This window comes from Nannospalax galili, unplaced genomic scaffold, assembly GCF_000622305.1.
Source record: "Nannospalax galili isolate Female #2095 unplaced genomic scaffold, S.galili_v1.0 scaffold325, whole genome shotgun sequence".
Classification (NCBI taxonomy): domain Eukaryota; kingdom Metazoa; phylum Chordata; class Mammalia; order Rodentia; family Spalacidae; genus Nannospalax; species Nannospalax galili.
The window spans coordinates 1,355,687-1,382,475 of NW_008355159.1; the positions used below are offsets into that span (position 1 = coordinate 1,355,687).

The 26,789-nt window shown below is 37.7% G+C and overlaps 1 protein-coding gene across 9 annotated transcripts in view; it reads right to left on the reverse strand.

Annotated features, from left to right (window-relative positions):
* Nucleotides 1-26,789, reverse strand: part of Reps2 (RALBP1 associated Eps domain containing 2) — a 258,844-nt gene that overhangs the window by 113,668 nt on the left and 118,387 nt on the right. For 7 of the 9 annotated variants that reach the window (XM_029555605.1, XM_008852210.3, XM_017802955.2 and 4 more), the window contains exons 6-10: nucleotides 24,284-24,422; nucleotides 21,064-21,127; nucleotides 18,245-18,387; nucleotides 15,197-15,291; nucleotides 1,537-1,606 (exon numbers count right to left, since the gene is read on the reverse strand). In XM_029555605.1, coding sequence (XP_029411465.1) covers nucleotides 1,537-1,606; nucleotides 15,197-15,291; nucleotides 18,245-18,387; nucleotides 21,064-21,127; nucleotides 24,284-24,422 — 511 coding nt within the window. The remainder of the gene's footprint in view (nucleotides 1-1,536; nucleotides 1,607-15,196; nucleotides 15,292-18,244; nucleotides 18,388-21,063; nucleotides 21,128-24,283; nucleotides 24,423-26,789) is intronic. The other 2 variants (XM_029555606.1, XM_017802954.2) reach the window with 1 other exon arrangement.

Consider the following 26,789-nt stretch of genomic DNA (forward strand, 5'->3'; position numbering starts at 1 on the left):
TTTTAACTTTAAAAAAATTTATTTCTTTTTTTATTTTATGTGTATGCTTGTATTGCCTGCATGTAGGTAAGTGCACCCATGTCGTGCAATGCCCGCGGAGGTCAGAAGAGGCTGTCGGATGCCCTGGGACTGGAGTTACAGACAGTTGTTAACTGCCATGTGGGTGCTAGGATTTGAACCCGGGTCTTCTACAAGAACAACCAGTGTTCTTAACCACTGAGCTATCTCTCCAGCCCCCTAGCCAAGGAACTATTAGCAAATAATTACTGTGGGGTGAGGGAGAGTAGATCATCTTTAAGGGAGTGATTCTAGACAGGCTGACTAGACTCCTGTGGATGATCTTGCACCAAAGGACATCTGGGTACAAATATTTGACTGGATAGGACTTAACATTTGTTAAGACAAATGACAGAATACCTGAAATCTGGTGGGGGAAGGGGGCTAAAGGGGGTTTGATTTGATTAAGATGAATTTTACGAAATGCACAAAAGTTCAATAAAAAATGAAATTAAAAAAAAAAACTCGTAGAGTGTGGAAATAGGTTCTCCCTCCTAAAGAGCAAAGACATATTTTCCACTTGAGAGACAGAGACAGAGAGACTCTAATGGTTAGGAGGGGTATTAGCAAAAAGCATCCACTTTCTCTACTAACATCCAGCTCAATGACAGAAGAATGCCTGGGATTGAAACTCCAGCTTCGATATTTTTAGAGCTTGCCTGTTAATTACTCTACTTTGTAGTCAAGGCTAAGTCCCATCAGTTAGGAGAGTGATCAGAGTACATGGGCTGCAGATAATGTCCTAGTTCCACCTGGATCTCTTCATCAAATATTTAAATAGAAAGCATGAAACCATTGTTGCTGAATGGAAAACTTATTTTTCATTTTTAACATCTATGTAAAGCTGAATTAATGGCAGATGTCAACAACAAAACCTGAAATAGCTTCACTTCAGATAAGCTTCTCTCGTTCCTGAGCAGTGAACTGATATAAGACACCAGATGGAATACTAGCTTGAGACAGAAAATCTTGGTTGCTGTCCCAGTTCTTTTTCTTTTTTGTTCAAGTGATTCATACTGCCAGAGCTTCAATTTTCTTATCTCTAAATGCTAAGTGATTTTTAAAAGCATCAGTTTTGTGAGGTCTGCATAAGACAGTCTATAAGATAGAACCTGGTAAATTATAAAAGAAATATACAAAGTATAGGGTTTAGAGGAGAGGGTCTTTCCTGTACTTCTGGATACTGCAGACCAACTCATCCCCATGCCTCGACAAGCTTCTAACATTGAACACTGTGCTACATGGCTTCTCAGGTACCTAGTAAAACAGGCAAACTGCAGCTGGGCTCCATGTTATACCTCTACACCCACAAAACATCAAGAAACAGATAAAGCCTTGGGGTAGAAATATTGTTAGGAAGAGAATTTCTTCATGGGTTAGACCTGTGTACAAATGTACATTTACAGTGATTTTCTCAGATCATAGATGAGGAAATAGATGAAGGTGTCCTTAAAAGAAGCAAACTCATTCTTTTCATACCTTGTTTGTCATCACCAGTCACATCTTGGGTAGGGGCAGGAAAGTCAGCCATGTCTTTAACAGATGTCTTCTTGGAAAAGAAACGTAAATAAATTATACAGGTTGAAATGAAAATCAAGTGAAAAGCCCACATGAAGAAATATTTAAGTCATATTTCATGTCAAAATTAAGCCTTCAGTAAACCCTGATATTTAATATTATTTTATCATTTTGAATTCCTAATGAGGTGTAAGTTAAGCTGCACTGAAATTTTTACATACACAGAGAAGAGAAATGGACTACAGGAATAGAGAGATTCGAACTATTTACTAATCTTACATTGGTGTCAAGCATCAACCTGGCCCCTGTGAACTTTTTCTCAAGCAGGGAGAGGCTCTGATAAGTGATCCTGTAATGTGGCTATTTGCCAGGATCTGTCATACAGAGGATGTTCAACCCTGATTAGAATAGCCTCCTTACTGTGGAGTAAGAGAATTTTATTGACGAAAAGATAAAAAAAATTCCACTAACTTACACATGAGAAAAGTCCTCAATTTAACTAACAAGTTGAATATCCAAACTGTTTAAAGTCTACTAAGTATAAATTTATTTCTTAAAAGCTCTCCCAACATGTACTTGAACTATAAGAACTAGAAATATATAATATGCTTAAAAAATTACCAAGAGAGCTGGGCATGGTGGTGTATGCCTTTAATCCCAGTACTCGGGAGGCAGAGGCAGGCGGATCTCTGTGAGTTCAAGGTCAGTCTGGTCTACGTAGTGAGTTCCAGGCCAGCTGAAGCTACAGGGAGACTCTGTGTCAAAAAGACCAAAAAAATTGCCAAGAGAGATCTTAAATCTCCACTGAGGTGATGGATGTATTGCTTAGCTGGACTGCAGTAATGATTTCACAATATGTGTGTATGTATGCATATGTCAAAACATCATAAATATATGCAATACATTTGTTATACCACAATAAAGCTGGTAAATATGTATTCTAAGGTTTCTCATACAAATAAAGGACAATATATATTCATATTTGTGATATCTGTATGTGCATGTGCTGCAAAGGCATATAAGAATGGAAGGTTGGAACAAGGGAGGAAGGGAACACTAATGCATCTTTCAACTCTCACGAATGAAGCTCCCTCGTGCAACAGAAAGCCAGTAATGCAAAAGGTCACAAATGGCCAAAATACAGAGAATAAGAGTCTGCAGACTTTGGGTCCTTGGACAGGACTCTTTATCAAAATCCACCCACCCAGGGCTCAGGAACCATTGTGGAAGAGGGGAAGGAAAGATTTGTAAGAGCCAGGGAGGAGGTACATGACCACATGGATATAAAGTCTTACAGGCTCCTGGAACTATTCTTTTCTGAACTTACAGCAATGGTGTCAGCATGCACAAGATCCATGCAAACTTAAGCAGACAAAAACCCAGCACAGAACTGTGGAAATGAGCAGCAGGCCCCAATCTTGGTCGAAGAATTATTGACAGCTGATTACTGCTGGGTGAGGAAGAGCTGATCTTCTTAAAGGGAGGAGCTCTAAATGGGCTGACTAGATCCCTGTGGATGAACCTGCGCTGAGAGTCATCTGAGGACACTAACTTTACATGATAGGCCTTCACACAAATGACAGACTGTATGAACTCCAGTGGGGGGGGGTATGGGAGGGTCCCAAAAGGAAAGATGGCATAAAGATGATTTTCTGCATGAAATACACAAAAATTCAATAAAATTTTTGTTAAAAATTAAAAAAGAAGGGAAGGTTGGCGGGGTAGATGGGGAACGGAATGACAAGATGACTTGTCATCAGGTGCGTTTTGGTATTATTTGTATTTTAAACATATTCCAAACCTAAAGATCAACTTAAAAACTCACAAGAAGGTGAATAAATTTGCAGAACTGTTTGGTGTTCCAAAAGGTTAATTTTTATTTTTCAGAACTGAACCCCAGAGGGACAAGCAATGTTTTTTGGTCTTAAATTGTTCCAAAATAAAGGATTACAGTACTATTTGGTGGTAACCTGATCTAAGACATAGCAATCCTCATCTAAATGATTCTAGCTCCAACATTAAAAAAAAAAAACCAGGTAGTAGCCAGGCGTGGTGACGCACACCTTTAATCCCAGCATGGGAGGCAGAGGCAGGCAGATCTCTGTGAGTTCAAGGCCAGCCCGGTCTACATAGTGAGTTCCAGGACAGCTGGGGCTACAGGGAGACCCTGTCTCAAAAAGACCAAAAAAAATTAGTAATTTAAAAGTCCACTGAGTTATTTGATGAACTGGAAAATATTTTCTCTGCAAAAAATAGCAAAAATAACATTTCCAAGATCATCCCAATAAGTCCATTCAAATCAAATACTACCTGAATTGTACATTTATAATTAGTGTTTAAATCATGGGATTCAGAAGAAATGTTAGCTTCATTTGTTGAGAGAGCTACATTTTACTTAAAATTAACTTGTGTAAATAAAATTCCCATCACTCTTCCCCTCACGTTTTTATTTAAGGCAGATCATTTTTCTGTAGGCTAATCCATAATCCACATCTTGATTTTAGTTGTTCCTTCTGAAAGGGCAGCAAACATGTCCTTTAACCTGCTTGATATATTATGCATCCCTATCCTAATAGGTGATTGTTCACATGACTGTGAAACCTCCAGAAACAAATTTTTCAGTCTACTATCTCCAATAAATAGTCAATGAAGTTATTTTAATTGGTGGGGATTGAAACTAGGCTGTACCACTAAACCATATCCCCAGACTGCTTTTACATTTTTCATGTTAAGCAGGGTCTCTAAGTTTCCCAGGCTAGCCTTAAGCTCACTTTATAGCCCAGGCTGGTATTGAACTTGCAATTCTCCTACCTTAGTTTACACAGGCTTGACCAGACAATATATCTTAGTAGAATATTTCTTTTATTGCTTTCTCCCACCTAACTACAATATAGAAGAAGATGGTCTAGAAATAAAACAATGTAGAAGAAAATAAATCCAAAATGTCATCAAATAAAATGAAAAATCTAGCTGAGGATATAGATCAGTGGTAAAGCACTTGCCTCAAATGTACAACCCTGAATTCAATCTCCAGTATCACAAAAAATTGAAACATTAACAATCTAAATAAGGGGGCTGGAGAGATGACTCAGCAGTTAAAAACAGTGGGTGCTCTTGCAGAGGACCCAGGCTCGGTTCCCAGCACTCACATGGTGGCTAACAATCATTCATATATCCAGTTCCAGGAGATCTGATGCCCTCTTCTGACCTCCTAGGATATTGCATGACATGGGTGCACTTACATATTTGCAGGCAATACATTCATAAGCACAAAATAAAAATAATAAATTAATTAAATCTAAATAAATGGAATGGCAGTCCACATTCATTAATCTGAAGTCTTATTCCTTATTAGTCTTATTACTAATACCAGCTAGATATGATGATACACACCTGTAATCCCTGAAACTGGAAGGCTGAGGTAAAAGAATCAAGGATTCAAAAGAACTTGGAGTAGGGGGTGAAGCCCTCACTCAAAAAAACCAATAACACCGGGCATAACACCCCTTTAATCACCAAACTCGGGAAGCTGAGGCAGGCAGATCTCTGTGAGATCAAGGACAACCTGATCTACAGAGTGAGTTCCAGGTCAGCTGGGACTACCAGGAGACCTTGTCTCACCCCCCCCAAAAAAAAACCCACAGTGACAGAAGAGGGAGTCAATTCCTGGTACTGGGCTCTTTCTATGCTAGCCTCTGGTATCTAGTAGAGGCAAGGTCTCCCTGTTATATGATAACTCCTTTTATTCTTTTTCCTTTTTGACAATTTCAAACATGAATATTGGTTTTGTGGGTTTTTTTCCTTTTTACTGAATTTTTGTGAATTTCAAACAATATATTTGATCATATATAGAACCCCTCTCCTATCTGCACCCCCCTTACTACCCCCACCCAATTTCCAGTACTCTAATATAGGAAAGTAGAATGTAGTGAGTCTATAGGGTAACTCCTTTTAATCTCTTTTTTAAGATTTATTTTTCTTTGATATGTATGAGTGCTTTACCTGCATATATTTAAGTACAACATGTGTGCACAATCCCATGGAGGTCAGATCCCCTGGAACTGGAATTATTGATGGTTTTAGCAGCCATGTGGGTGCTCGAACCAAACTAGAGTCCTCTGGAAGATTAGTCAGTGCTCTTAACCACAGAGCTATCTGTCCAACCACTTTAATCTCTTTTTATAGAGTATATGTATATATCATGTAAACTCAAGCCAGACAAAATCCCAGCACAGAAGTGGAGAACTGAGTAAGAAACTCCAACCCTAGCTCCAGAACTATTGGCAACCAATAGCTGCTGGGAGGGGGAGGAGTCAGTGTTCTTTAAGAGTGTGATTCTCAGTAGGGTAACCAGGCTCCAGTGAATGGACCCACAATGAGGCATCTGACGACATAGAATTGATTCCATAGGACTTACAATGTGTGTGTGGGGGGTGTAATAGAGTACATGAAATTATGCAGGGGATAATAAGGGGATGCAGGTAGAGGAAGGAGGTTTAAATATGACCAAAATATGTTGTATGAGCTGGGTATGGTGGTGCACATCTTTAATCTCAGCACTTGAGAGGCAGAGGCAGGCAGATCTCTGTGAGATCAAAGCTATTCTGGTCTACATAGCAAGTTCCAGACCAGCTGGGGCGACAGGGAGACCCTGTCTCAAAAAAGACAAAACAAAAACGTATCATATGAGATTTGTAAAAAAAAAAAAAAAAAAAAACAAACTTTTTTTAAAAACAAAAGATGGTAGCTTCCTCCAACAAAAGATGAATCTACCCTCCAAACTGATCTACAGATGAGAATTTGGTTCTATTTTGTTGTGTTTCTTGGCAGAGTTTGACAAGCTTGTCCTAAACTTCATATGGAAATACAATGGGAACAGAATAGTTGAAATTCTTGAAGAATAAATAAATAAATAAATAAATAAATGAATAGCATACACTTCCAGGCAGCTGTGGTAGCTCATGTCTATAATCTCAGCATCTAGGAGACTGAGACAGGAGGATTAGTTTGAGTTTGACACCAGCCTGGGCTACACAATGTGTTCTAGAACAACCTGAGAACAATCCTCACACTTCCTATTTTAAAACTCATAATAGTTATACTAATGAAGATAACATGTTGTTAGAATAATCATAAATACATAGATAAATGGAATCAAATTGAAAACCCACAAATGAACCTGTACATTTCACAGGTGATTGGTTTTTCAGCCAGAGTGCAGGATTATTAAACAGGTAAAAACTGTCATTATATAAAACCGAGACATTTAGATATCCACATACAAATGAATAAAGTTAAACCCTCAGAGCATATATAAGAATTAACTCAAAGTAAATTAAAGACCTACATATAAAACATAAGCCTATAAAATTTAGAAGAAAACATGAGATTAAGTTTTCAAGATCTTCCATTAGGCAATGGCTTCTTAGACATCATACCAAAGCACAAGAATCACCTTCAAAGAAAGAAAATAAGAATTTCCAATTTTAAAATGGACAAAGTGCCAGGCATAGTGGCTTACACTTGTAATCTCAGCACCCAAGAAGTAGAGGCAGGAGGACTGAAATGAGTTCAAGGCCAGCCTGGTCTACATAATGAGTTCCAGACCATCCTGGACTATAGAATGAGACCCTCTCTTTTGGTGTCTTAAAACACCAAGAAGAAACAAATAAGTAAATAAAATGGGCAAAGTATTTTAATAGATATTTCACCAAAGAAAATACACAAATGGCTAATAAGCACATGAAGAGAAGATACTTGACATCACTTGTCAGTAATAAATTCAAACTGAAGCTACAATGAGTTACACCTACACCACACTATGATGGTTATAATTTTTTTTAAAGTGACAGTGGCAGGGTTACCCAGAATAAGGGGAAGCTGGAACCCTTATATACTGCTGATGGGAGAACTAAAATAATATAGTTGATTTGGAAAGCAGTTTGGTGATTTTTTAAAAGTTAAACGTGGTTATGGTGGAATCCAACAATTCCACTAGCACATATACTGAAAAGAGAACCAAGTATATATGTCCACACTAAAACTTACACATGTAGGTTTATAATTGCCAAAAGATGCAACAAAGATAGAAAATAAACAAAATATGGGATAGCCATAAATTGAAAACTGCTTAGCACTAAAATAGGAATGAAGCACCTTCAAAAGTGAAGTGAAAGCAGACACAAACCACCTCAAACAATATGCCCATTTATATGAAACATGCAGAATAGGTGACTCCAAAAACAGAAAACAGACTAGTGGAGGGCTGGGAGATGGCTTAATGAGTAAAGGTACTTGTTGCCAAGCATGAGGACCCGAGTTCAATCCTGGAGCCCCACATGGTGAAGGACAAAATGACTCCTACAAACTGTCCTCTGTCCTCCAAACTCATTCCCTGGAATGTGTGCACCCTATGTATGTTCCACACATATATATGCGCGAGCGTGCATGCATGAGTGTGTGTGTGTGCTTCAATAGAAAATTGGTTACTGATAATTAGAGGGACGTTGGGTGTGGAAAATGACTGCTAATGCAGGGCTTTAATCTAGAGTGACAAAATGTTCTGTGCCTAGACTCCAGGGACACAGCTTTCATGAGCCATAGCCCATACTGTGGGCTTTTCAATGATGCAGCTGCCTTTGAGTCATCCATACTCCTGTAAATAATCCTTTACCCATACTCCTGTAAGGAACCCCAATAAACTCACTGCTTCACTAAACAAGACTTCTACAATTAGACTATAGTGATGGTTAACAATTGTACTAGCATAGTAAAAACAACTGAATTGTACTCTTTAAATGGGTGCAGTATCTTTAGTTTTTTTCTCAATAAAGCTTTTTTTAAAAAGAAGCAATTTCAGGCCAGGCATGGTGATGCATGCCTTTAATCCCAGCACTTGGGAGGCAGAGGCAAGTGGATCTCTGTGAGGTCAAGGCCTGCCTAGTCTACATAGTGAGTTCCAGGACAGCTGGGGCTACAGGGAGACCCTGTCTCAAAAAGACCAAAAAAAAAAAAAAAACCAATTTTGGTAATCTAACATTACTAAAATGGAATATGCCTGAAATTATAATCTACACTTCTTGATAAAAATAAGCACAAGGTTACAGCCCTGTTGTCTTTAGAAAGTGTACTGCTCAGCAAACTTCTTGTGACCTGAAACCTCAATCAGCTACAGGTATGTTCACAACACAAACACCCATAACCGGAGTCATTGCTCACAGAGTTGGCAGCAAATTTATTTACACCATGCATTCATGATTAAAAGACTATCAGAAAGAACAATGAGTAATAGTTTAGAAGAAGATCAAATATTTAATCATTAGCTAGTAAATATGGACCTAACATTTTCTGATTTTTATTCCTATATATTAATTATATAAAGCAAAGGGTTTCATTCTGACATTTCCATACATGCACACAATATGCTTTGATCTTATTCACCTCACCTTCATTACCCTTTCTTATTCTTCCTCCTCCTTCACCCTTTTACCCTTTCACATACCTAACAGTCTTTCTTTTAAATACCACATATTACAGAAAATAATATTTGTCTTTTAAGATTGATATCATTTAACATTATGATTCTAGCTCCATTCCTTTTCCTTCATATGACACAATTTTGTTCATTTTGTGACTGAATACATAAAACTCCACTGTGCATAGATGCCACATTTTCTTTATCCATTTAGGCACATCTATGTTCTTTCCATAAGTTAGCTGTTATGAATAATGTTATGATAAACAAGGCTTTTCTGGCTGGAGAGATGGTTCAGCAGTTAAGAGCAGTGGCTGCTCTTGCAGAGGATCCAGGTTTGGCTCCCAGCACCCACCTGGTGGCTAACAACCATCTTAACTCCAGTTCTAGGGCATCTGACACCCTCTTCTGACCTCCGTGGGCACTGCGCAACATGGGTGCACTTACATACATGCAAGCAATATGGTCATATACACAAAATTTAAACTAAAAATAATAAACATGGCTTTTCAGGAATCTCTACAGTAAACTGACTAATTCTTTGGGGTATATATTCAAAAGTGGTATAGAGGGATCACATGGTCCTTCTATTTTTAAGTTGTTGAGAAATCAACATACTGATTTCCATGGTAACTGGAGTAATTTGCATTTCTAACAACGTTACATAGGATTCCTTTTTCCCTACATGTTTGAAAACATTTGTTATTTTTACCTTGATGAAATTCATTCTGACAGTAATGAGATGGATCTTTAATGGTTTGGTTTGGTGGTTTGGTTTGGTTTGGTTTGGTTTAGTTTGGTTGCTTTGTTACAGGTTCTTATGCATCCTAGAATGATCTCAGACTCACTATGCATCTGAGGATGGCCTTAACTCCTCTTCCTCCTGCCCCAATTCTCAAGTGCTGGCATTACAGTTATATACAACCATGCCCATTTTATGCAGTGCTGGGAATCCAACCCAGGGCCTTGTGAATACTAGGCAAGCACTCTACCAATTCAGTTATATCTCAGCCCTCAATGTAGTTTTGATTTGTATTTCCTTAATGAATACAGAGATTGAACATGGTTTTATGTATTTACTGGCCATCTATGCTGGATATCTTTAGTGTCAACTTGACACATCTGGGTAGAGGGAGACTCATTTGGGAAATTGCCTCCATTGGACTGGCCTGTGACCATGTCTGTGGGGCATTTTCTTGATTGTTGTTGAATGATGTGGGAGGACCCAGCCCACTGTGGGTGATGCCACCCCTGGGCAGCTGGGCCTAAGTTGTATAAGAAAGCAGGTTGAACACAGGCCAGGGGAGCAAGCCAGTAAGCAGCATTCCTCCATGGCCTATGCTCCAGCTCCTGCATCTAGGTTCCTGCCCTGAGTTCCTACCTTGGGCTCTGGGGTGAACTGTGACCTGGGAGATACAAGCTAAATAAACCCTTTCCTCCCCACGTTGGTATTGGTCAGAGTGTTTTTTCACAGCAATGAAGAAACAAACTAGGATATCATCTTTGCTTCATAATCAATGCAAAAATTTTCCATCAAAATTCCAATGATATTCTTCACAAAAGTAGACAAAAATACTAAAATTCATATTAAAGCATGTAAGACTAAATAGTCAAAGCAGTCCTAAGCAGAAAGAGTAAAGCTAGATGCATCACCATACCTCAGAACCACAGCAACAAAAACAGTATGGTACTGGCACTAAAGTAAGCATGTAGACCAAAGGAATAGAATAAATGACTCAGAAATAAACCATGCACTACATTCACCTAATCTTTGGCAACAGTGTCAAAAACATGTATTAGATAAAAGATAGCCTCTTCAAGAAATGGTCCTGGAAAAACTGGACATCCACATGTATAAAATCAAGACAAAATGCTTCAAAGACCCTATTATAAGACCTGAAACCTTAAAATTTCTAGAGAAAAACATATAGAAAACACTTCAAAATATAGGTATAGGCAAATACTTTATGAAAAGGACTCCAATAACACAGGATATAATCCCAAGAATTGACAAATAGAGGGCTGGAGACACAACTCCGTGGCAGAATGCTGTCCTAGCATGCACAGGACCCTGGTTTCAATACATATTATCACAAAGAAATGAATTAACAAATGTAATGGCATGAAATTATAAAGCTTCTGCCCAGCAAATAAATAATTAAAAAATCAGAGACAATCTACAGAATACAGAATAGGAAAAAATGCTGACAACTACATATCAGGGAAGGACCTAATATCTAGAGTCTATGAAGAACTTCAAAAATTAAACAGCAAGAAAATTAATCAATTAATCAATAAAGAGAGTAATGAACTGAATAGACAGTTCTCAAGAAATACAGATCTAGGTATGGTGGGAAATGGAGGCAGGAAGATAAGCAGTTCAGGGTTATCCTCAGATATATCCTAGCAAGTATGAGGCCAACCAGTGGTACTTTAGACTTTGTAAACACACACACACACACACACACACACACACACACACACACACACCACGACAGTTGGTGGATTCTCGGGGAGAAGAAAGAAAGTTTTCTTAAGAGTGTGGTTCCTAGAAACAATGCCAGACAGGAGATACCTTCCTTTGAGTTATTGGCCAAGGTGGCACAAGAGACTCCCAGACAGTAACCCAGCAATAGAACTGGGAAAATGAACAGCAGACCCCAATCTTATCTAAAGGAATATTGACAACTGATTGCTGCTAGATGAGGAACAGCCAATCTTCCTAAAACAAGGATCTCTAGATAGGCTGACTAGATTCAGCAGATAGACAAGCACTGAAGAATGGCTGGGGGTGTCGACAACACAGTGGACAGTAACATGGATGACAGAGTACATGGGCTCCAGTATGTGGGAGGGGGGAGGCTATGGGAGGGTGCCATTTGGGAAGTGGGTATAGAGATGAATAAGATTGTGTGGGATGTTCTGTATGATATACACACAGAAAAATCAACAAAAATTTTTAAAATACTTATAATTTAAAAAAAATGTACTTCATGTTAAATAGTAGAGGTGGTAAACATTACCAGTGAAATCTACCTGATGACTTTATATCCATACTCAGGTACTAAGGATCCTAGTGTAACCAACTCTGACTAGTAATCGTCAGTTACATAGAGATTAAAGACACATATGCAAACATCTAAGTGTTAGGAGCATTAAAAATGTAGGAAACAGCATATTTTAAAATGAAATGGAGATCTTTAAAGGGTAAAAACTCATTCAATTTGATGTCTTATAGGGTTTATACTGAGTTCAATATTGTATAACTACATTAATTCAACTGTGAACCTAAAAATTTACAGCCACTTTTGAAAGAGATATATCCTTGCTCTGGAAATTGTTACTGAATATGTTAAAGCTGTAATGAAATGCTTCTAAAAAAAAAACCTTAAATAATTAAAAAAATAATAATTAGTAGGTGTGAAAAGCATTACCATTGAAATCTACCTGATGACTTTATATCCATGCTCAGATGCCAAGGAGCTCAGAAATTAACCGACTGTGACTAGTAATAATCAGATATATAGAGATTAGAAACGCACGTGCAAACATCTTAGTGTCAATTGTGTTGAAAATGAATTTTTCTGTATGAAACTGTGTATTTTTATAATGAAATGGAGATCTTTTTTAAAGGTTAAAACCTCATTCAATTTTATATCTTACAGGGTTTATACTGAGTACGATATTGTATAACTGTATTAATTCAACTGTAAACCTAAAAATTGACAGCCAAATTTGAAAGAGATGCATCTTATCTCTGGAAATTGTTATTAAATATGTCAATGCTGTTTTAATGAAATGCTTCTTCCAATTATGTGGTTATTAAATAAATAACGTTTTAAAAAAGAGTGTGGTTCCTGGTAGGTCAACCACACTCCAGTGGATGACCCCAGGAATGTATGGGCAACACAAATTGGAGTTGATGGGTTATTTAATTTTTAAAAAGACCACAAAAAGTTGGGGATAGGGAAGTGAGGATGGGTCTGGGAGGAGTTAGGAAGAGTTAAGATATGAATACGATCAAAATTGTATGAAATTATCAAACAATTTCCATAATAAATATATTAACAAAATATAGTGATATGTTAAAAATAAAATATACAAATACATCCTTAGTCATCAGGTAAGTGCAAATTAAACTACATTTAGATTCTATCTCACCTCAGTCAGAATGGCTATCTTCAAGAAAACAAGTGACAACAAATGCTGGCAAGGAAGAATACGGGGTGGGAGGAACGCTTGGTGGGAATAGAAATTTGTGCAACCACTATGGAATTCAGTGTGAAGTTGCTCAAAAATCTGAAAATAGATGACTGTGGTGGCACACGCCTTTAATCCCAGCACTCAGGAGGCAGAAGCAGCTGGATCTCTGTGATTTTGAGGTCAGCCTGGTCTATCTAGTGAGTTCTGGGCCAGCCAGGGCTACGTAGTGAGACCTTTACTCAAAAAAGAAACAAAAAAATCTAAAATCTAAAAGTAGAACTACCTCATGACTCTGCTGTATTACCTCTGAGCATGTACGCCAAGTACCCCTCATCTCATTACAGGTACTTGCACATCGTGTTCATTGCTACCCTATTCACAACAGCCAGGAAATGGAATTAGCTTAGATGCTACCAATAGATGAATGAACAGTGAAAATATGGTATGTAAATACAATGGAGTTTTATTAAGTCATAAAGAAAAGTAAAATCATGACAGTCACAAGAAAATGGATGAAACTGGAGGTCATTATATTATATGAAATGGCATATATGTATGAAGATACCATAGTGAAACCAATTACTGCGTATGGTGTAGCCACTGGTTAGATGCCCCTGCTCTTGTAAATAACTCCTCACCCCTGCTCATGTAAGTACCCTAAGTACATTTATTAGGTCACCTCAAAATAAAGACATGAAACTAGGGGGGCTAGTTGGGAAGAAGGAGATCATCAGGAGTAGGAGGGAGAGGAAAGAATCTAAAGAGGGTAAAAATGACCAAAATACATTACATACATATAAAATTTTCATATATAGCATATATAATCATTTTGCCAATACAAAATCTTAATGAAAAATAAACTTTTAAAAACTTTCATTGTGGTAATCATGATGATGATGATGATGATGATGATGATGATGATTACGACAGTGGTAATAACAATAACCATAGCAACTCCTATTTATCAACCCATAGCTAAAGATCACTGAGCACATGGCTAAGCCCTTCTCCATCAATGGCCCAATATCATGGGAATTTACTGAGTTTCTTTGGAGAATCATCCGAGTCTGTCATCATTTAGTCTAAAAGTTTATAGTCCTGAGGTAGCTTTGAATATTTTTTGAGTTCCTGCTCTAGTTCATTTCTATTGCTATGATAAAATACGCTAAGTAATATCAACTTAGGGAGAAAAGGCTTTCATCCTACTCTTCCAAGTGACTGTTCATCACTGAGGGAAGTCAGGGCAGAAACTCAAGGCAGGGCAGGAACCTAGAAGCAGGAACTGAAGCATAGACGATGGAGGAACATTGCTTACTGGCTTGCCCACCCTGGCCTGGGCTCAATCTGCTTTCTTATACAACCCAGGACCACCTGCCTAGGGGTGGCATCATCCACATCACTGAACAATCAAGAAAAGGCCTCACAGACATGACCATAGGCTAATTCCACAGTGGAAATTCCCTGACTGAGGTTCCATCTTCCCAGGAGGGTCAAGTTGACAACTAAAACTATCTAGCACAGACCACTTATACAGTTCTCAAACTCCTTCTCAAAACTTTTCTGTATCATTAAACCTTACTAATGGTCAGCTATTAAAATTTAAATTTAGATTAATTACCAAGGGAATTAAAGCCTGGTTAAAGTGAATAACTTGGCTACCATTATCTGCCTTAGTTTCATTACACAAAATTTCATATCTAGAAGGTCAAGAGATATTAGTTATTTCACAAAATCTCAATTTAGGAAGAAGAAAAAAATTATATATATTATTCATTGTGTAGATTTAAAAGGCCAATTCTCGAATTACCAATTATGAAAATGAAATGCTATAAAGTTCATTTTCCAGAATTTGTGGAGAACATAAGCTAAAGATTAACTTCTATACACATCCTGATTTATTTATTAACATAGGAAATTGTTGTTTTGTTTTGGTTTGGTTTTTACCTCCATCCGATTCAAGTCACGAGGCTGCTGGTTTGCTGACATTGACTCAGAATAAGAATCAAATAATGCACACTCCCATTTGGGCTTCGGGAAAGCTAGTAAGAAAGAAAAGAATACATAAGAATATTGACTATAGCCATAGTAGTATTTCTGATCAGTGGTTGTGTGCTTGTTAAATCTAACAACAAAGTTCTATACACTACCTACATCACTAGTTGTGTTGAGGTAGTATTTCAAGGTCTTCACAAACACAATCTAGTAATTCTATTGTTCCCATTTTACGCATGCTGAAACTGAGGAATAGTGAAGTTAAGCAACTTACTCAAGATCGTATAGATGGAAAGTGAAGGGCAGAGATTTGAACTCCCAGCAGATCAGCTGAAGGGTTCTTGTTCTTAGCACTTCACTTAACAATATGGTGGTAGTTTTCCACATTAGCTATCACTGTTACACTATGTTGTTTTAACCATGCTACTAGTATATTTTTTAAATATAATAATCATTGAGGTAGTTTGAATACAATGAATATTAACTGGAAAATACTTCATTTTGGACATTGTTGGAAATAAGCAAGATCCTATTGTGATATATACCAAAGATAACTTCATGAAATTAAAAATTTAAAAAAAATAAAAGCAAAAATTCTTACTGATTAGCAACAAGGAAATAACATTACAGGTCTCTTCTAACATACAACGATAAAAGTAGTTGTTAGTTGGAAAGCTGAGTAAATTAATATAAGGAAAAACCATGGTAACTTGATAAGAAAATTACCTAAAAGCCAGGTTGTTTCTTAGGAGCAGATTCTGCTTTAGCACTTTGTCACAAGTAATTAAGAAAGAAATATCACAATGACTAAAAAACTTGTTAATATTCCAACAAGAAAAAGCAGACTGTGGTACATAATAAATAGAAGTCATAAATCAAATCTGTCAAGACACATTATTAGGAAATAAAATTTCAATGCAACATTTTAAGAAAATTGAATTGAATATGAAAATATGACATTGTTTTTAACCCTTACTTACCTTCCTGCGCCCACTAAGGATAGAAATACCACCACTACTGTGTACTAAACTACTGGCCAGTCTATCAGATACCATGTGGGGTCGAATGGAAGGCAGTCTCATGTAGAAAGTGAAGACTTTCCAAGAACTACAAATGACAGCACTTAACTGCTAAATCTCTCTCGGCCCTGCCTACATCTCTCCATCTCCACTGTAACTTCCCAGTCTATATTCCCACCAAAACAATCCAATGTAGCCTTACAATTCTGTCCTCTAATTTGGGAAAGGAGATTATTTCTAATTTCAAGTAAAATGGCATCAGATACAATTCCTATTCCCTTATTTATTGAAAAACAAACTTTATACTTTTAAATTCATGAAGCTATCAACCATATTTACATTCTTTGACAATCTTGTCAAAAACTAAATTAATCTTTCAGAATGTCAAATGTAGATCAATTAGAGAGATATTGGATCCACAAAAATGAACCAAAAAAATAGACAGGATCACTCGTATTTATCCAAGTCTAGAAGCACAAAAAAGAAATAAATGATTCTGATCTTCTCTTGAGCTTTATACAATGAAAACATGGGTGATGAAGTACTTAGAAAATAACAGACCCCCTAAGGATGCCTCAAATATACTATCACTGACCTTGATGGAGTGTTAAGAGGTCGCTCATATTTTCAGTTAGAATTGTATTATTATGATGATTTAAGACCACGATCCCAGAAAATGGTGTGGACTTTTTGTTCAATTAGAGTGTGTACTCTAATAATGAGTAGTTATAACTTATTTAGACCTCTCTATTTCTTACCAATAATTACCCAGGTCTAAGCAATCATGTTTTTAAGAGCCCTTCCCTCAAAAGCAAGGAAGGTTAAAACACCAGCTGCTTCTGGATCCTTTCAATGGAAATTGTACTTCTCTGATTAATCGAAAGCAGACCAGTATCCACTGCCTTTGAAAAGAGGAAAGAAACCCTTGATTTTATTAATCTTCAAAAAAAACTGATACAAATGTTGGACTCCCCATTACTCTTTCCTATCCAAAGAATTCAAAACAGTCATTTGGTGGTGACTGTTTCATTAAGAAGAAAGACAAATAAAAGCTATATTCCAATGCTATAGTTTGTTGGAATGTTATACACACATTTATTTGCTTGTAGTTACATGTATGTATACACATCAAATTCCTTAAGTGTGGGCTGGAGAGACGGCTCAGCAGTTAAGTGTACTGATCTTGTAGAGGAACTTACTTCAGCATCTAGACCAACATCAAGCTGCTCACAGGCACCTGTAACTCCAGCTCCAGGGCATCTGACACCCTGTGCTGGCCTTTATAGGCCCCCACACATGTGCATGCACACACAGACAGATACACAGATACATATGTACACAAATATACATACACACAAACATACACACACACAAACACACACAAACATACACCATAAATATTTTTTAAAATTAATTGAGCATATATTTAAGGTTACAGTATTTTTGCACTTTTCAGTGTGACATTTTTTAACTTTTCAGGTAGGAATAAGAGTCCTATTTCAGGGCTGAGAATATAACTCAGTGGTAGAACATGTGCCTACCATGTGTGAGGCCCTACATTCAGTTCCTAGCACTGGAAAAAAGTTCTATTTCATTCCCCTCCCCAAGGCCATTTGGAGGTACTGGGATATGACTCAGGTAGCCAGGCTGGCAGTTGGCTTTACAAGACCTTCCTTTCATTTTATATCAACAACGGGATTCAGTACTTGCCTATTCCATGACTGTCATGAAAGGGGAAATGATTTTAGCTCCATCCAGAGGAATTCCAATCCACCAGAAATAGAAGAACAAATAATTCACACTTACCTACATCAGCCTCATTACTCACATTCTAACATGTAAAAGTCTGATACACATTAAAGAAAATAACTTCAGATGCCAAGGACTCCATGGTGTCTGAATACCATTTTAAGAAACAAAAGTTTATTATTAGGTCTCCATGGAAAACAACTAAGATGTACGATGGTTGATGAGGTCTCACCTGCTTGCAGGTACTCTGGCTGCAGAGTTGGAGGCAGGCCCTCAGGCAGTGGGTAGCCGTTCTTCCGTGCCACAATAAGATGAAATGCAGCACAAAACTCAGGTAGGGTCAGAGCTCCATCGCAATCAGCATCACTGAGTTCCCTAAAGATGGCAGATATCATGAGTACCTACTGTGAGACTTCAGCCTCAACCATGTGAACACAGATCCCAGGTTCCTGGCAACAGCCTACAGAATCCTCAAACTTTCCTAGCCTAAACCATTTACAATCTCAGGGGGCTGTTCAGAGGAAGACAACAAGCTGATCTGCAGCATTCACATAAGTAGCACTTTGTAAATGAAAATTTAAATTCTTCTGTTTCTCAGATAAGTCTGTTTCACAACACTGAGACATGGCATAAGAAACTCTACTGCAAAAAAATAAGTGATACCTTTCTGCAGTTTCAGTGCAGGCTGCATGGGGGGAAAAGTGCTGGACCTAATGCTGGAAGCAAGTCAAAAAAGGGTAGACCCAGGCACCAAGGAGCTTATTCAGAGCATGGATATAATAAGTACATCATTTTTTCAGTTTCAAGTGAAACCTTGGCTATTTCAAGCAGTATGCATTTTTATAGGAACTATTCTCTGCATAAGAATTATTTCTTAGGGAGCTGGGCATGGTGGTGCACACCTATAATACCAGGACTTGGGAGGCAGAGGCAGGAGGATCAGGAGTTCTTGGCTACAATAGAGAGTTCAAGATCAGTATGGGTTACATGCGACCTTGTCTCAAAATGAAGACAGAGATGGGAGGGAAAGGAAGGTATAAATAAACTCAAAAAACACTGATTGAATTATGTTTTAATATAAAAGTAGCAACTAGAAAAAGAAAAAAGAAAAAAAAGTAGCAACTAGAAAAAGAAAAAAGAAAAAAAAGTAGCAACTAGAAAGGGCTAAACCAAAGATGACAAATGGGAAGAAAGGCAGCCTGGAAAACACTGAGCTTCATTTCAGCACCATTTCTCATTAGAAAACAGAGACCTATTCACTGAGTATAAAAGAAACCCACTTGCCAAAGGAATTAAGACACCTTAAGCTCCAACATCTCTTTGGTGTACAGAAACAAGTATACTTAATACATAAAACCATACTAGAAAAGATGTTGCTATTAGAAAGAAAAAAAATATCTCTGAGGTAAACTCTGTAACTTTGCTTTGGACCATTCATATCCTCTTACTCCCCCTGAGCCTCCTGCTCTAATTCAGAATGCACCAGCCCTGAAACAGCTGCTCCCCAGGCTGAGGAGTCTGGGAAATGCTTCAGATGCTGGACGGAGAGAATGCCATTTAGCCTGCATGGTTGTGTCTCAACAAAAAGGTAGGAAGCCTCACATGATAATGTGAAGACTGAGAGTTCTGCCAAAACAGACTGTATTCTGTTCAAAACGGTCATTTTTTCCCAGCCTTAAAATCTAACATAAGGCTTGTTGTAAAATAAAAACTTATGCCAGACTGTATGGTTGAAGAAGTTATATCCAGTTCAGAATCCCAGCTACACTAGCATGCACAAGTATTACTGAGGTAGTAAATGAGATGTACAACATATGATGTGCAATTGTATATGCTATCATAATTTTTAAATGCTTCATGAAAAAAGCTTTACATAAATACATAACTATTCTAATATTTTGATTTATATATTTTTAACAGCATGATCTACTGGGAAAGAATTAACCCCCACATATGTAGCAGTTTACAGTGCCGACCACTTTCATAGAGGCAAACGGGATCATCTGGACCATCCCAGCACAGTCCTTCTGGAGCTAGAACCACAGCAGGCCTCAGTAACAAGGTATAGTAGACACTACAGCTGCAAGGCTGAATTGGTGCCCAGCTGCAAAACACCTGCCAAGTTTACAAAGTTCACAGGCGGCTGGAATAGCCAAATTTAACTTCATTCCAAAATGTTCTTGGACCTTCTGTTCACCATGCCTTATAAAAATATTATAAAGAATAGTCTTTCAAGGTCTTCTGGCTACTTGCCTCACACCAAGTAAACCTGAAAATAAAATATATGAGGCAGAATGCCTCACATGTGCATAATTACCTAGACTGAAAAACTAATTGAGAAGGAAATAATAGGTAGGAAATTATTTTTATGTATACATATGTGTGTGTACCATGTGTGTACAGGTGCCTTCAAGACCAGAAGAGGACATCAAATCCCTTGGAGCTGAAGTTACAGGCAGTTGTGAGACACCTGATGTAGGTGCTGGGAACCGAACTCAGGTCCTCTGAAAAAACAGCAAGTGTTCTTAACTAGTGAGCCATCTCTCCAACCCCAGAAAATTACTTTTAAAATAGTAGTGAACACTTAGAGTGCATAGTGTAGTTGTGTTTTTCAAATGATAATTTATTTAATCTTCAGAGCAACAAAAACTTGAGTTTTATTCACGTAAAATCTGATTTAAAAAATAAATAAATAAAACTTTCAGGGCTGAGAGTGTGACTCAACAGGAGAACACTTACCTGATATGTGTGAGGCCCTGGATTCCAACCTCAGCACCACAGAAAAAAGAAAAGAAAAGAAAAGAAAGAAAAGAAAAGAAAAGAAAAAATGAATTAAAAGAAAAAAATGAATTATAAAAAACTTACTTGAAAAGCTGAAGCATAAAGACTGCTGTAAGTTTTGAAGCCAGCTTTGGCTGCACTGTGAGTCAGCCTGGGCTACAGAGTGAAACGTTGTCTCCAAACAAAAACACACCTTAATAAGACTTTCAAAGGTGCTAAAGGATGTGTACATATGATAGCATGGCTCTGCTTGGCAGCAAGCATACTTACCATATATAGGACAGTTCTGGGATGGAAAGCTTTGATTTGGTGAAAAAATTCTTTGCCACAGACCCTGTCAAGAGCCATTGTTTAAACAAGTCATTAGTTACTTATCTAGAGCAGCTTTTATGTTATGTGCAAGTGAATCACCAATTTTCATTCAGCAATCTCTACCATTTAACCACAAACATATTTATTCCTCAAAACAACTACAAATCACAGGACTAAGAGCAGCATATGGCTTGCCTGGTACCCATGAGGCCCAAAGACTGATTCCCCTCGTTGAAAAAATGAGAAAAATAAAATATAAAGATAAAAAGAATATAGTTAAAGCTTTTGAGAGGATATACAGAAAGAAGAGATGATATAATGCTCATGACAGATTTTAAAAAGCATATAAATTCCAACCCAAACTGCAAAATTTTACTAAAAATTCACGAGACAAATTTAGTTACTTAGGTAAAAAAATCTGTCAAGTATTTATATTTAAAGAATGGAAAAGTAATACAGAGTCATGGCAGAATTATAAGCAAAAAGAAGAAAAATGGTAGCAGTAATCCCACCAAAGATAACACAGACATCTTGAGAAATGTTTCTGATGAGATTTAAAAACTCTTGGTGACTCTTTGAGGAATTTATCCAGGAATTTTTATTCCATATAAACTTACCTATTATCAATTGAAATTAGGCAATCATCCCACTGTACATTTAACTTAACTGCAAGTCTCACCTGCACTTGAAATGGTAGCCCTCACTGAGATTGTTCATGCTTTCAGCTCTCAACAGTGTCAGGTTCAAGTCTCAGTTCTAATACAGTTAAAGAATAGTTAAAGCCCCAAATTTTGTTCTAAACTGATAAAGTCAAAAGTCTTCCAGAGTATTCACAAGTTTCCTAATTTGCCTTAAAACAATCAAATAGAGTTGGGAATACAGCTCAGTGGTACAGTGCTTGCCTACCATATGCAAAGCCCTAGTAGGTTCCACCACCAGCACTGCAAAAACAAAAACAACAGAAAACAACCAAAATAGCCAGGCATGGTGGCACATGCCTTTAATCCCAGCATTTGTGGGGGGCAGAGGCAGTTGCATCTCTGTGAGATCAAGGCCAGCCTGGTCTACATAGCGAGCTCCAGTCCAGCTGGGGCTACAGGGAGATCAGCACTACAAAGGGAAAAGGGGGGGGGTTATAAGGGATCTTAAAGCAATAGTTACTTTCCTCTCAAAAATTAAGAAAGAAAGGCAATGTATCAATAAACCAATGAGCCTTCTCCCTGAATGCATCCTGTAAATAATGTTGACACACAACTCTTGGCTACCACCTTATCAAACATTTGCCAGAACTGTCTTGCAAGCCCATTTATCAGCTACTCTATAGCAACAAAGACATCAAGATATTCTCTTCTGTCAGTGTTTTTCCCCAGATCCTCTCTTCAAAGCACAATAGACCCAAACCCCTAGCTAGAGACTTGACCTGGCTTTCACACATTAGGATACTGTACCATAGTACTTCAGAGAAATTGGGTGGAGGCATATGGAAGCCAATAGCTAGCTCAACTGTGCCCCAGCTGTCACCAGATGAAGGGGGGAGCTGAGGAGACAGCATGAGTGTTGTTCCATTTGACGTGCACAAACTGAGAAGTCCTCATATGCTGCGACTAGGACTAGAAAGTAGAGAGGGCAAGAATGAGGAGTAACCACTAGCAAGTGGCTCATGTATAGAGAGGTGACAGAAAGGTTTGAAACTGACTATATTGTGAATATAGTCTACGGTTACACTAAAACCACTTGACTGCACAGTTAAAGTGGTGAATTTTACATTATATGTATTATATCTCCACCAAGATGTTTATTTTAAAAGACATCAACTAATTGCCATGAACCTCTTCATTGTGATCAAACTAAATGTTTTAAAAAGGAATTTATGAAACAATCAGAAAAATTCGAACTATGAAGATATGATGGTATTTAAGAACCCATGGTTTTTTTTTCACATGTACCATTGAATTCTGGTTGTATTTTTAAGAGAACTACAGATACACCATGAAATATTCTTCAAATTATATGGTCTGACAATTATATTTCAAGATCACCTGAGTGAGAGGGAGTTCAGATGAAATTGTTGGTACTTGTATACACAGATTTGTTATACTAGCCAGTCTAGTTGTATCTACATTTTAAATTTTGCAAAATAAAAAAGTTGAAAGAAAATAAAAAACACTTCTAGCAGCCACCTGTTTGTATTTTGTTAAATATCTGTATATATTGTGAAAAGACTCACTTGAACAAGGTGACCTTGAAATCAATATATGCAATCTGGGTTTCTGCTTGTTTTTTCTGAATCATGATGGCAACATTAATTTGTTATTTCTCTGCTATTCTGCTTACCATGAGGCCATTACCACCAATCACCAAAATGATGTTTTCATTTGCACATACAAGTATGTCTTAATTATATACCTTACTTCATAGAGGAAAATTAGTCTTAGTCCACACTTCACTGTTAGCTTAGAATGATCAAAACCACACTGTTGTTATTCAAAATTAAGTATAAGAGAAAGTTTTATACATTTTCCCTCAGACTCTACTATTTCACTCTTGTTTAGTCTTCATCCTAATAAAACGTAGGCACATGGGAATTAAACCAATTCCTCTCAGCTTGAATTTTACTGGAGAACCCAACAGGAATGCATATATTTAAAGACAACCCAGAAGACCTGACATTGGGGAAATGCTGGCCAATTTTCCTTCCATATCATAATTTCAAAAACCAGGGTTTGAAAGTCTTGAGCCAAAGAAAATGGGCATGAACTTGAACTTGAAGGGAGCATAAAACATATGGAGACCTGTGTTATAAGACTATACTTTGTCCTTGCTCTGACTCCAATATAATGAGGAAGAAAGTTAAGGTGTGCCTTGGTGCTACAATCTACCATTTCAATTGTTTCAGTTAACAAGGTACAGGGTCTGGACCAGGTTCCTTCAAATTCCCACATAACCCCCTCTGAAACAGTAACAGAATTTCCCCAATGTCATTACCATTTTTTTTTAATCTGTATGACTTCTACTCTTTAAGGAATTCCACCTTAGAGGAAAACAAATTGAAATCAGAGAAGGTGAAAACAAATTGAAATCAGAGAAGGTGGTCATTTCATTCCATTAGTAAGTATTTTTCAAGATGTTCACCGTTATTCACATGAGAACACTGTTAAAGGACACCATGTTCTCTCACCTGAAATGAAAGAGCTCGGGTCTGGCTGGAGGGACCGGAACTGATTGACGTAGTACTCCCGCTGTTCTTCTGTTATCCTCCAGGGTTCATCCAGGTAATTACTGCTGTTGTCCTGCAGTTCTCTCTCCACTGAAAAGGACTTTAAAAAAAAGAAAGAAAGAGATGTGCAGAGAGCCTACCTTTCATGAGATAAGTAGAAGACATAACATCAATGAAATTTAGTTTGCATTTTTCTTCATTTTTCCCCAAGGGAATAAACATAACTGCCTCATAACTAGAATGTAACCACAACATAAACTATAATGGGAAGCAGAAATCAAGCTTTATACTTTTGTCTTCTTCAAAGTTAACAGAACTGAACATAAATACTGAACACTTGAGAAATGATGAAAATTTTCCAAAGTGATGAGATGGGTCGGAAAAAGACAACCATTCTTATCTTCAACTATTCATCATATTAAGATACTTTTAGATTAGCTAAGTGGTTAATAAAATAATATGGTTTTTATGTGGCACATGTGTATAATTGTTTATATGTGTATGGGTACATGTGGGGATGAACATGCATGCATACATGTGTGGAGGTCCAAGGCTGATGTCAGGAGTCTTCCTCAATCACTCTCCAGCTCATATATTGAGACAGGGTCTCTTGGATGAACCTAGAGCTAGCCAGTTTGCTCCAGGAACCCCGTCTCAACCTTCCAAGTGCTGGAATAACAGGCAGTCTGCCATGCCCACGTGGCATTAAATGGGTTCTAGATATCTAAACTATAGTCCTCACACTTGCACAGCAAGTGCTTTATCTACTGAGCCATCTCCTCAGCCCTAGATTCTTTTTAGCTTTGCACAAAACCCACAAGAGTTATACCCACAGAATCTTTTTCTTTTTGGTTTTTTGAGATGGTCTCACACTATATATACTTCAGGCTTATTTGGAATTCAATATGTAGCCAAGTCTTGTCTCAATACTGAAATCCTCCTGCCTCAGACTCCTGAGTGCTCGGATTATATGCTTAGCCATTACGCCTGACTCAATCTTTTTTCCTGTTGCAATTCACACTGCATAAATCCAAGAGTCAAACTTCCTCATTTAAACCTCACACACCTGGGTCCTACTCAGTAGCAAGTCAGCATCACTGACCCTGTTCTTCCACATGTATGATTTGGGGATATTTACTAAATAACTGAGTAGAACAAACTATCATGGTACCACTACCGACAGGGTAACAAGAGGGTACATCAGACCTGCCACTAGAGGGCAAGCATGCCAAACTTAAAGGTTTAAGTGCTCAGAAACCCAGAAACCCAGTAGAGGAGGAAACAAAAGCTATGCTATGCTTTGGGGACAGAACCAAAAATTGTGATGCAGAGAGGAACATATGGGGCTTTGTTCCACCCCTCTCATCTACCCTAAGGCCACAATGCCATTACCAAAGGCTACCTCCATGAAATTAAGAGGTGAACACAAGAGAACCCCAGGGCTATATGCATACATACATACATACATACATACATACATTTTCAGTTTAACGAATTTTAAAGAAAAAAATTCCATCCCTATAGACCATTGGGCCACTACTGGTATCTCACTTTTTTAATATTTGATTTTTTATTTTATGTGTATGAGTGTATGGCCTGCATGTATGTGAGTGCACCCATGTCGTGCAATGCCACGGAGGTCAGAAGAGGGCTTCGGATTCCCCTGGAACTGGAGTTAAGGACAGTTCATAGCTGCCATGTGGGTGCTGGGAATTGAACCCGGGTCCTCTGCAAGAGCAGTCAGTGCTCTTAAGCACTGAGCCATCTCTCCAGCCCCTGGTCTCTCATTTTTTATTTATTCCCATGAGAATGCCAACCCCTCACTTCCAAGAAAACGTAAGATAGTAAGCAGAGTTCTTACTCCCCTAAGACCAAAAAGGTCTTACAACAAAGGGAGAGGGGCATATGAATACTGCATAGCCCATACACAGTGGGTCTTTCAGTCACTTGCATTAAGTCTGATGATTTACTCTCATCTTTTTCCCTTTCCTTACCAGTGTATATTTCAAGTTGATTTAACAAACCAAGTAACTTAAGGATTTTTTTAAATAGGTATCTTTGTGATAATCATGGTGAGTACTACATAGTTTGGGCAATTTTTTTAAATAGGTATCTTTGTGATAATCATGGTGAGTACTACATAGTTTGGGCATTTCAAATATTCTTAAGTATCTTGAATGGGTTTCAACCTGGAGGACTAAAGCCCCATCAGATCCTCCTTTGTAACACATACAGTCCCCAGCAGATATGTCATAAATACTGAAAACTATGTTGGGTCCACTTTTACTCACAAGCTTGAGTAAATCCCTAGGTATGTCTTATACTGCAACAGATATGGAAATACTGCTCTCTGCTATTCTTAATGAAAGAAAATTTGAGTCCATTTGATATTTTAAAGTTTGAGCTCTATCAAATTTGAGCTCTGTCTTCCTATACTCCACCTATTTTCTAAACTTTGTGGGAGTTC